Source organism: Pagrus pagrus, assembly GCF_965226575.1.
Source record: "Pagrus pagrus genome assembly, chromosome: 10".
In the NCBI taxonomy this organism is placed as follows: Eukaryota; Metazoa; Chordata; class Actinopteri; order Spariformes; family Sparidae; genus Pagrus; species Pagrus pagrus.
The window spans coordinates 8,950,591-8,963,566 of NC_140194.1; the positions used below are offsets into that span (position 1 = coordinate 8,950,591).

Below are 12,976 nucleotides of genomic sequence, written 5' to 3' on the forward strand. Positions count from 1 at the left end.
GTTGCTTCCAGCCGATGTTTTTATAAGAGCAGCGCTGTGAAATAAAACGTCTGTGAACGCTGCACGTGTTTGTTATCTGTCGGTCTGAGGTGCGATGGTGACCTTTTTTAAAGTTTATGATTGGAAAGTTTGTGTTACACCATGTTAGTGATACCGATTATTAATCTGGGCTACTACACATGCACGCACCACGCACACACACAGACATTAGATGGCCCACGAGAGCAAAGGATAAGGAAAGTGAAAAGTCCAAACCAATGAGCAAAATATGTCAAGTTCACCATGACATCACATATCTGTGTGTGTGTGTGTGTATGTGACTTTTAATGCCGAGCCCCACTGTTCAAAAGTACAAGACAATTTTTGCTTCTTAAAGGAACAGTCCGCCTTTCCTGCAGGGTCGGTACAGCTAATTTATAAGCTTTACATCAAACACACGTCCTCAATACCATGTGGCACTCAACGGGCTGAAGCGAGTGACTTACTACAAGTTTGTGTAGTCGAGAGAGAGAAAATATGTCGGACAGATTTTTGAGCTATTCTTTTTCAAACTGTGGACATTGTTTTCATGGGCTTGGGAGTAGTCCTCCCCAGAATAAACTGAAATCAGTGGAGCAGAACCAGAGATACTGTACTTTTCATTCCACACATTCTTCTCGCCTGTGAAAACTGGGCAGCTTCATTACCCACAATGCAACTCAATCCCAGAGAGTTCGGGGGGTGAGATGGACTCTAGTGACGGCAGAGATGAAGAGTTGGGCTACAGCCGTCGGGTAAACTCACAAAGCCAACACTGACTCATGTTACATCACTCGAGGCACTTTATTAGACCATTTTATTTTTTTTCACATGTGCAGCAGCACTCTTCAAGACCTGTAAACAGACTGTGATGTGTTAAATGGTGGCTCACTGGGGACCTGACTTATAATTTGGGATTTGAGGGCGGCTGCCAAGGTGGCCAATCAGAGCTCAGAGTTCGATCGAGCCTCCTAAGCCACCAGACACACCCCCCGAGTTAAACAAAAGAACAACTGGTAGCAAATCTGACAGCTTTTCTGACTTATTGGTTAACGGTTTGGTGGATAGCTCGTGTGTCTAATTTTAATTTTTCACAAGATGAGACAAAATGACACAAAACAAAACAAGACCCATTTAAATGTTTGTTGCTGTGTGTGTGTCTGGGTGTGTGTATCCGGCCACTGACCTCTCTTAGGGCTGAAAGCCAAAAGTAAAATTCTCTAAAAATCCTACACCAACCTATCAAATATCACATCACAATCGTTGCTCTTACTGTGCTTTAATATTATAGATGTGAAGTCGTTGTGAAAAATTTCCTCTCGGTCACACATTTAGTCCAAAGTGTGTGCGAAGGAAACCCGATGACCTGAAGTGACTCGTGAAAAACAGGTCATCTGGTGCGTTTGACTGGCAGGAATCAATACATTACGAACACTGGGCCATCGACTGGGGATTGTTAAATAACGTCTCGTCAACTTCACCTCTGGTCCAACAAACAGAACAGATTTTACCTGAATAATACACAATCAATCTGTGGACTGGAAATCACCAGTCAGTGTTACGTAAGGTGGTCAATACTCAATGTATCTATTAAAGCCTATTTGTGTGCTTTTTTCGATACTAAACTTATTATATGGCTACAAATTAACAACTTAACTGTGGTAAAAAGAAATACTGAGTCATTCTACATCAGTCCAAACAGGTAACCTGCTGATTATTGAAAAACTCTTCCTGACATGGACACACACACACATACAAACACACTACATGAACACAAGGCCAAGGTTCATCACAGGGTACCCCATTAGCTGAGGTTTGGTTAAAGTGTGACTGGAAAGTAGGCCTACAGTGCAGGTCAAAGCATTACAGTGTAACCCGGCAGGATATAAAGGAGCAGGGAAACGACCAACACACCACAACACAACACAGACTTCATCCGTCAGCCATGAGGGTCGTCAGCATCGTACGTATGGCTTTAATGCACACAAAGCTTCGTTTTTTTTATGTTTTTTAACAAATCTATCTATTTTGACTTCTTGAATTTTTCTTTTTTGAAAGACTGTGTGTTGTTTATCTGAAAAGGTTTGCTGTACTGTACTTTCAAATTGCAGGGTCCGGACCCATCGCTGACTTATCGGCCAAATTTGGAGAAGACTGGAACTAAAGAGAAGGAAGAATACAGAAACTTTGAGGTGAGTGTTCAAAGCTTTCCTTCAGCTGACACCACTTATTTAATGCTGCGTTCCTTTATAGCAAGTTGACAAATTCAAGCTGTACAAGAGTTTTAACAACTTCAAACTATTAGTCTACTTTACCTGGTAATTTTGAGGTCAGATTTTACACTGTGGGAGTGTTATAATAACATTAAGACACCAATTTATAGCTTTATTTTCTATTTGAAAGGACACAATCTTATTCATCACCATTAAAAAAATGCGATTGTACCTGATGAAAAAATCTACTTTTGTTGCTGTGTTGTACCTGAAACTTTCCCCTTGCTTCATGCCCTGTGACTAAAAGAAAGCGATGTAGGAAACTACACACTGTCATGTGTGTGGTCGCAGGCAGAGTCAAAGTAGAAGTCAACCATGTTGTGAATTTTGGACTTCAAACCATTCGAGGTCATTGTGGAGTCACTCGATAGCATGTTATAAACCTGAAATGATGTTGATCGCTTGTGCTGCATGTGTGTGTGTGTGTTTCAGGGAGGAAGTCTGATTGACCGTGTGTTCAAAACATACAGTTTGATGCACACCAACCAGACGCTGGACTTTGTGAAACAGAAGGTGAGCAAATCAGGAGCATGTGAAATTCAGCAAAGTGTCATCAGGAGCCTCTCTACTTAAACACTGAGGCAGTGTTCGATACATATGGATTCTGAAATATGTGAAATTGTCCTTTTTCACGCTGTCATTACACAAGTACCATTTGTGTACCATTCTTCTGCTAAACAGCAAGTTGACACACACATTATTTATAAAGACCTGACCTATTTAGTGTTTACTACATTCTGCTGTCAATTTTTTGCCTGTGGTATCAAATATTGATATTTTTTCAAGGTATTTTATCGAAGTTAGACATTCAACACATACTCTGCAACACATCCAATATAACATTTGAAGCAGTGGTGCATCAAAATATTTTATCTACGTGTCAGTGTGTCAAATATCAGCAATTAATTGCAAAATAATCCAAATCGCAAGAACTGCAATTATCTTATCTTAATAAAGATAAAATGTGTCACAAAACAGTGTTTTAATGAAATGTTGTAATAAAAATCATGAATTATGGCAATATCTGTCAAAAATAATCACAATATCACTTTTTTACCTGTCGTGCAGCCCCATCAGTGACCCTGTCTATGTAACTTCTCTTGCACTAAATCTCTCAGATTTTGTATTTTCTGGACGTGTTTTGCTGTGGTTGACTGAGTGATCCCGTCAGACTGAGCAAACAAATGTTATGCAGCCCTTTGAAGTGAAAAACAAGGAACTGATGGCCGGTCTGTCTGGACTAAATGTGTAACTAACCTCACTTTCATTTCTTTGCAAGTTTGCAGAGGCACACTGTTCTGTTTTTGTATATGTGACCCAGTCACGGTCATCTGCTCTGACGCTGTTTACAGAACTTTGTACGATCCTGGAGAGTGTCGTTAATATTTAAAGAGGTGCAGCCCTTTTAGTACAAAGTGACGTTCTGGTTAATAGTGCTCTCTGCTCGCTGGATGCATTTTCATGAAATGATTTTCAAATTATTTGCAGACACACCAGATCCCTTTATCCCTGCAGATTCAAGAGTAGGCATTATTAAAAAATAAAGAAAAAAATGTTGATCTCCCCACCAACACTGTGACTCTTACTTCCCTGCAGCACTCTGAATGGACCGGCTGCACACACACTCAGATGGGAATGATGGACGCCATCATGTCTCTAGACCAGCTGGTGGACGAGTCCGATCCTGACGTAGACTTTCCAAACTCCTTCCACGCCTTCCAGACTGCCGAGGGCATCCGCCAAGCACACCCAGACAAAGGTACCATAACAGGGACAGAGAGTACACACAGAGGCTGTGTACAAGCACATAGACAAGTCTGTTAAACATCTACATTCACTGTCTCTCCACAGACTGGTTCCAGTTGGTGGGTCTGATCCATGATGTTGGGAAGATCATGGCTCTTTGGGATGAACCACAGGTAACACTTGTCTTCTCAATACTCTATCATCTCTCTTTGTGATTACCATTATTATAAATACCCCATTCATTCTTATTTACATATAATAGATCTAATGAATCCTAACAGCAGTCTTCTGTATGTTTGCACTCTGCAGTGGGCTGTAGTAGGTGACACCTTCCCAGTGGGCTGCAAGTATCAAAACTCCATCGTGTTCAGAGACAGCACCTTTCTGGAAAACCCAGATGAAAAAAATCCCAGCTGCAAGTTGGTATTTTCACGCTGCATTATCAAAATCTGTGAATGACAGTCTGGGTGTTTCGGTGACTTAAAATATGCAAAGAAATAAGGTGGTCACAATTTTAAAGTTCAACACTCGATGCCTCTTTCGATGACGCACACTAAATTTTTTTTTCCTCTCTCTCTTGGTTTTTTCAATTAACCTTCACTGGTGCCGGTTCAGAAAAAAGTCACTGAAGACATGCATATACGTTTTGTAATGATGTCAATATTTGCACAGCCCTGGTTTGCAAATCTGATTGCAGATGTGATTCTTTTTATAGCTCTGGTACTGTCGAATGCAGATGTTGTAATGGTTTTTAACACGAGGTCTTGAAAAAGTATCAATACTTTTGAGACCCTGCACAGAAACACAGCATGTAGTACATCACTTTTACTTAAATTAATTTATTGATAAGGAAACACAAACTCTGGCACTAATCTTTGGGAAATGCAGAAGTCTTCTTCTCTTTTGCAACACTTATGTGCCAGGTTATTTATCGCCTTTACTTTTACAAAAAAATCAGTTAAATTCTCCTCATGACATCTGTAGTCCATAAACTTATGTTTGTAATGAATGGAACAAAAGAAAAAACAAACATTAAAAGTACTCTGCTCCTCCATCCCTGTTTATTTGGCTACTAAAATGATCTACCACACAAATAGGCCTTTTTTTTTGATGTACTAGGATTTTGTCCCGCTTACATGATTTCTTTTACTCTCTTTAGTACTGAAAACGGGATCTATGAACCAAAGTGTGGGCTGGACGGTGTCTTCATGTCCTGGGGCCATGATGGTAAGAGACATTCAGCCACACACAAACTGGGCTGTAACCAATCTCACGCACAAACATCCACTACAATTTTTAAAATAAGAAAATATATGTTTGGGACCTAAAGTCCTGCTTTGTTGTTTTCAGAGTATCTCTACAAAGTTATGAAGTTCAACAACTGTTCCATCCCCGAGGAGGTGAGGTCTTGTAAATAATAAAGAAAATTAGAGCAGAGCAGAGATCAACTCCTTTACCGTCTCTCTTCAGGGGTTGTACATGATTCGCTTCCATTCATTCTACCCCTGGCACTCCCACGGAGACTACATGCATCTGTGCAATGACAAAGACGTGCGCATGCTGCCCTGGGTCCAAGAGTTCAAGTGAGTATCCATCTTACTGTCTCACATGCACATGACTTTACTTGTTGCTTTGACCTAAAGCTTCATCTTCCATCCTTTCCACAGCAAATTTGACCTGTACACAAAGACCACCGAACTGCCGGACATCGACAAGCTGAGGCCCTACTACCAGTCTCTGATCGACAAGTACTGTCCGGGGGTACTGAAGTGGTGAAAAACGACAACACTGAATTCAAAAGCAGCAGAAATCAGCTGATTCAGCTCTTACTGTGACTGATTTGACGTGCTGTTGCTTTATAGTAACACTAACACGCTATATTTACACACATATAAGGAATCAATGAGTTTAAAACTACACACATGATAACCTGAGTAACTGTATCTCATGCACGCTGACAAGTTATTAAAAATGTCATAATTTTTACACATAAGATAAAGATAGAAAACAATCTGAAGAAGCATTTATATTTTATTGTATTTTAATGTTATAAAAACATTTTAAAAGTACTAAATCTATTTGTGTGATGTTTCATTTCTAACAAAGGATGAAGACACGTTTGTGAAAAGAAAAAGTGCAGAGAGTTTTAGTTCTGTACATACAGCAAGAAACCACAGCGACAAATATAAAAGGACACCAACACACACCACAGACAAGAGACCGAAAAAAAAAAAAAGTGACATGAACAACACACTTACTCTCTAGACAGGCAACACAGAACCCGTTTTATATTTTAAATTCTATATTTCTCTATTTTTAACATGATTGGATTTCACTTTCAATGCAACATAAGGTTTTAAAATCTGGCAAGATCTGCTGAACTAAGTGATCGGTTTATGATGTATACAGCTGATATATGAATATTGTACTACAGTAAGGTGACGGTGAAAGAAGGCAAATGGTTTTCCATAATTGACCTGTTCAGAAATACAAATATATACAAAAGAATACTTTCTTTGGTCATTCTGGGAACATTTTGAAGGCCGGTGGTGAGATCAGTCTACTACGTCTATTACCTGCATCTTTTCTCATCTTTTTCTCTCCTCCTCCTCTTCCTCCTCATCCTCATCCTGTTCATCATCACCAACAGTGTCTTTCTCCTCTGCTTCCCCTCCCTCCTCCACCTCATCTTCACCATCCTCCCTGTCTTCTTTCTCCTCCTCCTCCTCTGCTGCCTGCTGTTCATCGGACTCCCAACAAAGGTCTGAAGAGCTGTCAGGTACATGATCACTCTGATCGCTGACAGTTTTGTGTTTGCTCCTGTTTTGTAATCCCTGAAGGAGACAGATGGTGGTGCTGCACGCAATGAGGGTCCAGATTAGTATGGGGGCAGGAACACCTCTGACCTGAGAGCGCACCCACCTGACCGCCTGAGCAACAGTGGTGTTGGACATGCGACGTAGAGGCGATTTGTCCTACAGACAAAGATAAACGTAATTCAATATTAATAGGTTGGAGGTACAGAAAAACATCTCTGCGAGTTTCGATCTCATTTTCTAAGATGAATTTACCTTGAGTCCATACTGGTTGAGCATGTTCTCCAGGAAGGCGTTGCCCAGGTGCACTGTGGGATAAAACTCCTCATCGTAGACCCTCCTCCACCAGCGCTCTGGGTAAGAGCTGCCAACAAAGACCAACCCAGTCAACATTCATTTGAAATGAGCATCATCAGATTTCCTCAGTGAATGTTAACAGTGAGACAGAGAGAGAGAGAGACAACTGACCCGTCAGCCTTTGGTTCAGTGAACCAGTATCTGTAGCGGTGGGCTCGAAGATAAGCAGGAGGCTGCTGGTGGAACGGATACTGAGAGACATCTGTCTGGATCAACTCGATCACTGCAGAACAAAACAAAACGTTCAGATCTTAAAATAGAATAAAACCACTGCCTTCTATTCGATGGTAATTTAACACTGAGTCGTTTCATGTAGAGAACATTTTCTGCGCTGTGCTCTGTGGCTTGACTTTTAAGTGCCTGTAGCCGTGGTAACAAGGTTGAGTCTCACACTAACACACTGTCAAAGATGGTGAAAACTTTAAAACAACAATCAATGGTTGTGCTTTTATAGTTTCATCACTAAATGTAAAGACAGTAGAGCAGTGTGTGCATTTGTGTCTGCAGCATTGTTATTCTTGATTATACCACTGGGGGGCACTAGAGACAAAGTACTTTTCAAATTCTACAGGTGGCTTTACTGCAAACATGAACATGAACAAGGCCGTGAACAAGACTGCTCTTAGGTGTAATATAAGTTGGAACTTATACCTATGCTGAACTATTTTAGTTGGTGCAACCCTTAAAATTTTAGTTTTAAACTCCGTCCTACGTTAGAAATTAAATTCAAAGTGGGCTCAGTTTGATCTTAGGCAGTTGGTGCAACACAGTACAGGACTAGATTCACTCAGATATCACAACCCAATCACTGATGTCACAGGAGGCCTCATCAATAAGCTGACGATGACTTAAGACCCACTCTGACATCACTGTGTGTCGCGGGGGGTGCAGCATCCTTGGAAGGTTTAACCCATAAAGTGCAGTGCAGTGGTTGTTTTCTGCCTTATTTGAGTTTGCGTTGAATTGTCCTTTGGGGACAGGAGACACAGCAACAAAAACATCACATACCATCTCTTTTGCCCTGCAGCAGTCTGTAAATGAGGCTGGTGAACCATGGAGCCTGTGTGTGACCCCCGAGGGCAGCAAACCACATCTGCCAGTCCAACCTGGGCTGGTGAGGGGTCACCACAGAAGGAGGCGCACTTAGGTTGCCTGGCTTGTACATAAACTCAATCTCCTACAAGACAAAAATGAAATGAATAACTTACAACAGCAAAAAACAGGACTTCTTTCATGTTATTACTGTACAGTTACAGACTGTGTAAACTATGTGAATCTTACACAGCGAGTCCTGTCGTCATCAACAGTCATTAACAGGCTTAAGGTCCCATTTAAACCATATGAACTTCTCTCTCTTACCGTCCACGACACTCCGTCGTTGCTTCCCTCGATGACGACCTCCGGCCGTCCACCGACCCCGGTCATCCTTCTGAATAGGCCGTATGAGTTGACCAGCTGGAAGCGATCCACCACTTCATAGGCCCGACGCACTCCCGGCCACAACCTGCCGTGAGAGTCAAACTCTATGTAGGTGAATGGCACCTGGGAAAGACGAACACAGTCAAGAAGGTGGAAATATTTCAGTGAAATTTTGACAACAAGGAATGAGAAATTATAGGACAAAGAAAGACACGTATGTTAATGTTGGTAAACATAAAGAGTAAGGTGAGAAGAAATACTGTTGCATAATAATGAGGCTCAACTGCATGACACATTAGCTTTACGATACGAAATCCAATCATTACTGTGTGTCCAGGAGCACCCACCAGACTAATAGTGAACATAGCAGCGGTGGCAGCAGCAAACAAACTCCACTGGACAGTTCCACAAAACCTCCTCAGGAAGCCAGAGACACATGCACACCTAGAAAAACACAAAATTAGATATCTTATTTTTGTACTTAATACTTTCTATAAAAAAAAAAGTACCTCACTAACATGCAAGAACAGAACTACATAATCAAGCACCTACAAACACACACACAAAGGGAGAATCATACCTGAACATGGATGTGACCATCTCCCAGGTGAGGGAGAGGACACCAATCCAGATACAGGGGATAGTGACAGTCTTCAGAAACTGGTTAAACTGGTGGTATGTGAATGCTGCAAGGACAAAAAAAAATGTAAACAAAAACAACTGCAAAATTCAATCGTTTATAAACACACTCATGTACACAGACACACGCACCTGTCCTGGAAGAGACAGTGTTCTTCTTTGGCTCCAGCTGCAGGTCAAACAACACAATTGCTCCGAAGATCATGAGAGCCCAGACTGCCAGCTCCACCAGGTAACACAGCCACGACCACAGCTTGGAGTCTGACCAGAGCAGAAAGACAGTGTGATGATAGTCTGGTAGGTAAACTACGGCAGGGTGGAGGACAACAGTTTTCAATATGTGTGTTGTATGTACACTGTTTATCATACCATCGTTGCTGAGCTTGTCTGCCTTGCGTAGCCAGAAGCGTACGTGCTGGTCGTCCAGAAGCGACAGACAGAGGGCCAAAGTCAGCAGGTTGAAGAAATTGTAGTTGCCCGTCAAAATGATGAGCACTTGCAGCAGCACCTGCAAATAAAGGAACCCAAAATTAAGCAAGAATTTCTTCTGCTGCACAAAACCAGGCACAATGCTTTACATACAAATCACTGCTAATTGTAGATTGTTATGGAGGAATTCCTAGGCAGGAAACATTAACCTATTAACACAAAACGCAACTGAGAAAAGTAAAGGGAGAAAATGTGTTGAGAACAATTGTAAAAATAAAAAACACTTGTTTTTCTACCCACCTGCAAGTAAAAAGACCCGAGCCGGAGTCTGCGCAGTGGGCTGAAGAAAAGCAGGGGTACAGCGATCTCTATGATGAAGGTCCCCATCACACTCATCTTCTGCCACCACACTGGAAACTGGTGGGCAAACCAGGCCAGCGGGGTGGGGATACACTGAGTCTCATAATGGTACGTCAGAGCTGTTAGTGAAAAAGAATATTCATCAAATGAAAAAATAACATAGACAAGATCCTGATGCTCACTAACAAAAGTAAATGCCAAACAGCTGAGATAGTCTTGTCATATAAATATGCTGACAGAATAAAAAAGGACTCATACACACCTGTAAGGCCCCACCACGTGGGACAGCGCGATGTGAGTTTCACCACACCAGAGGCAAACATGAGCCTGAAGAGCAGCCAGCGGATCAGCCAGAAGGTCACACGATCGTGCTCTCTGACCCCTCGTGACCCTCTGATTAACGTCAGCGGAGCAACGAGGATACAGAGGAATCCTGTCTCCAGAAGCAAGTTGTCCCTGGACAAGTAATAAGTTGAGAAAACAACAACAGGAAACAAATAAATGGATGGACAGAGAGGCAACTAAGAGTAAAGCATGGTTGTCATTCTAGTTAAATGATGTTTATAGAGTTGTTGCACAGCAGCAGGGACAAACATTACTATGATGTTACAAACAGCAGACTGAGGATGACACAAACATATCAGCTGCCAAAACCATCTTGGGATTCTTAAAGCAGCTGCTATTTATAGCGCTATTATGTTAATCAGAAACAAAATCTAATCATTACTCACCACTGGAAGTAGAGAAATACTTGGCCCACCTGAAACAAGAAGCAGAAGGAATGGGCAGTGAGAGAAGACACGCCATGACAGCAACCCGTGAATGAAAACTAGCCACAGTCAATACTATAAACTCACCTGGTACATGGACAGGTACAAGGCCCAGAGGCAGAAAAACACCACGCTGTCTCGGAAAGCTTCCACCAGCGTGGCGGCGAGGCTCAGCGCAGCCCCTATAAGACACAGCAGCTCCATAGCGGTGTGCGTATCCAAGCCGAGCCGCGGTCCCAGCCACAGCAGGGTGGGAGAGGACAGCAGCTGTTCCCCCAGAGGTTTACCGCTGTATCGCAGCTGCCAACGAGCAGGCAGCAACCCCTCATTACCGTAGAGACCTGGAAACGGACATAAACATGGGAAGCAACAACATTTAATTTCCACTGTCCTCAGCTGGATGACGTGTGATATATGTGCCTCCATGTTTTTCCTATGTGTGTGCCAGAATGAGTTAGGCATCATTTCTTAAAGAAACTACTGGGAGGATGGTCAGTGTATCATCCAATTAACCATAATTAAAACTACCCACATAACTGATGATAATTAATCAAAAATCTCATTGTGTTAATATTTTATTAAAGTACCAAAAGTTATCAATATTCAGATTTCAAGATGTATGATATTTTTGCCCAGTCCTAGCATTTATGAAGTGTTTCTGACAAGATTTAAAAATATTTAGATATATAACCTAAAACCATTGCATATACAGACCATCATCAGGATCAATGCATGTCTGCCACAGTCCAGATTGAAATGCCTCTTACAAGTTAAACTTGTTTACTTATATTTTACATGCAACATATTTCAAAGGGAACACAGCATTCTGTGATCTTCTGTGTTTGTGTTTTATTGACTGTACTCTGAAATGAATGAATCCATTCATGGAGTGGCCTTAAATGAATGCAAAATTCACAGTGGAAAAACAAGGCACTGTAAAATTAAGTTAGCACTGTGACCAAAGGGCTTTTCCCAAATACATGGGCGTGGGCGAGGTCTTCAGGAATTCTGCTGGGCTACCTAAAAAAAAAAAAAAATCGTCCTGCTCTGGTAAAAACAGAGGTTTTGTGGGTAGTGTAGTACAACACATTGCTATCGTGTGTGCGTATTTACAACAGGTTGAGTCCCCCAACAGCTGTTAGCTCGTAAAGTTAGCAAGGAGCAGGGAAACTTTCCGGAAACTTCCATGCTGTTCTTCCCCTCATACGGGAGCATGAAAAAGAGCACAGACCGCCAAGTCCACAGCTAACAAGCTAACACATTAGCAGTTAACACAAGCGTTAAGTTGGCTAGCTTCCACACACGTAGCCAAGCTGCGAGTCTCACCTGGAATCTGCACATAGAGGGACACAAAGGCAGTCAGATAAATGACCGCCATGCACCAGAGGAACAAGCGCCGCGGCAGGATGACCTCCCCCATATCTGAGCCGCTACTTCCACTGCTTTTGTGCCGCTGCCTGTTCCAGTGGCAGGACGGGGAAACCGGGAACGCGATTTAACAGAGCCGCAGGCGGGAGGACACGTAGCGGCGAGCAGTTTATAAACAATTCACTCGAGCGGGCTCAAGATGGCGCCGGAGTTCTGTTGAACGTTGTGCTGCATTCATGAAAATCGGATTCAACATAAATATGAGATTTTAGTTGTTTCTGACTACCACGCTCAGCAGTCCCGTCTGTACTATTTTCCTCGTGTGCTTGAGTTGGGGTTTTACGCAATTGTATCAGTCATAAATACAATACAAGGCAAGCAATGTTGTCCCTAGATTTGTGGTTAAAAGTCAAATTGAGTCCATATTTTAGAAATTATCTAATATTTCCAATATTTCCTTGACTTCGAAAATGCAACATATTCCCATTTCCGGTGGAGATCGGAAGATGAGATACAAAATAAGAGCATAACAGCTAAATTTAATGCTAAATGCTACAGCTAAAACTAATGACAGAGTAATCAATGTGAAAACATTTACATCAAATAATTGAAAGTGCCCTAAGAATGTAATTGTATAGTTTCCAATATCCCATATAGTTACAAAATACAAGTATTTTGATCATCGTTAAAATCATTTCATGCAAAAACATGTTTCAGCTTCTCAAATGTGAAGAGTTTCCTGCTTTTCCTTCTAATTATTTAAATTTAGTTTAAGTTTTGA

The 12,976-nt window shown here is 41.7% G+C and overlaps 2 protein-coding genes across 3 annotated transcripts; one reads left to right on the plus strand and one right to left on the minus strand.

The window, feature by feature from the left end:
• Positions 1–1,963: 1,963 nt before the first annotated feature.
• Positions 1,964–5,914, plus strand: miox (myo-inositol oxygenase; the record flags this gene model as incomplete). Its single annotated transcript, XM_084364473.1, has 10 exons — positions 1,964–1,981; positions 2,130–2,210; positions 2,724–2,804; positions 3,888–4,050; positions 4,143–4,210; positions 4,347–4,456; positions 5,197–5,264; positions 5,388–5,437; positions 5,508–5,620; positions 5,705–5,914. The coding sequence occupies 10 exons, from the start codon at positions 1,964–1,966 to the stop codon at positions 5,811–5,813; spliced, it is 861 nt and encodes a 286-aa protein (XP_084220599.1). The 3' UTR covers positions 5,814–5,914.
• Positions 5,915–6,050: 136 nt separating this feature from the next.
• On the minus strand, positions 6,051–12,404 carry lmf2a (lipase maturation factor 2a). 2 transcript variants are annotated; one of them, XM_084364472.1, is made up of 14 exons: positions 12,154–12,402; positions 10,915–11,168; positions 10,789–10,817; positions 10,320–10,513; positions 9,998–10,176; positions 9,638–9,776; positions 9,401–9,529; positions 9,210–9,315; positions 8,977–9,073; positions 8,570–8,752; positions 8,219–8,387; positions 7,322–7,433; positions 7,109–7,217; positions 6,051–7,012 (listed from the first exon to the last, which is right to left on the minus strand). In XM_084364472.1, exons 1-14 carry the CDS (start codon positions 12,245–12,247, stop codon positions 6,626–6,628), a joined length of 2,181 nt encoding a protein of 726 aa, XP_084220598.1. In that variant the 5' UTR covers positions 12,248–12,402; the 3' UTR covers positions 6,051–6,625. The 2 variants fall into 2 exon arrangements, with proteins under 2 accessions (XP_084220598.1, XP_084220597.1); XM_084364471.1 differs by having other exon boundaries at positions 9,401–9,776; positions 12,154–12,404.
• Between the last annotated feature and the right edge of the window lie 572 nt (positions 12,405–12,976).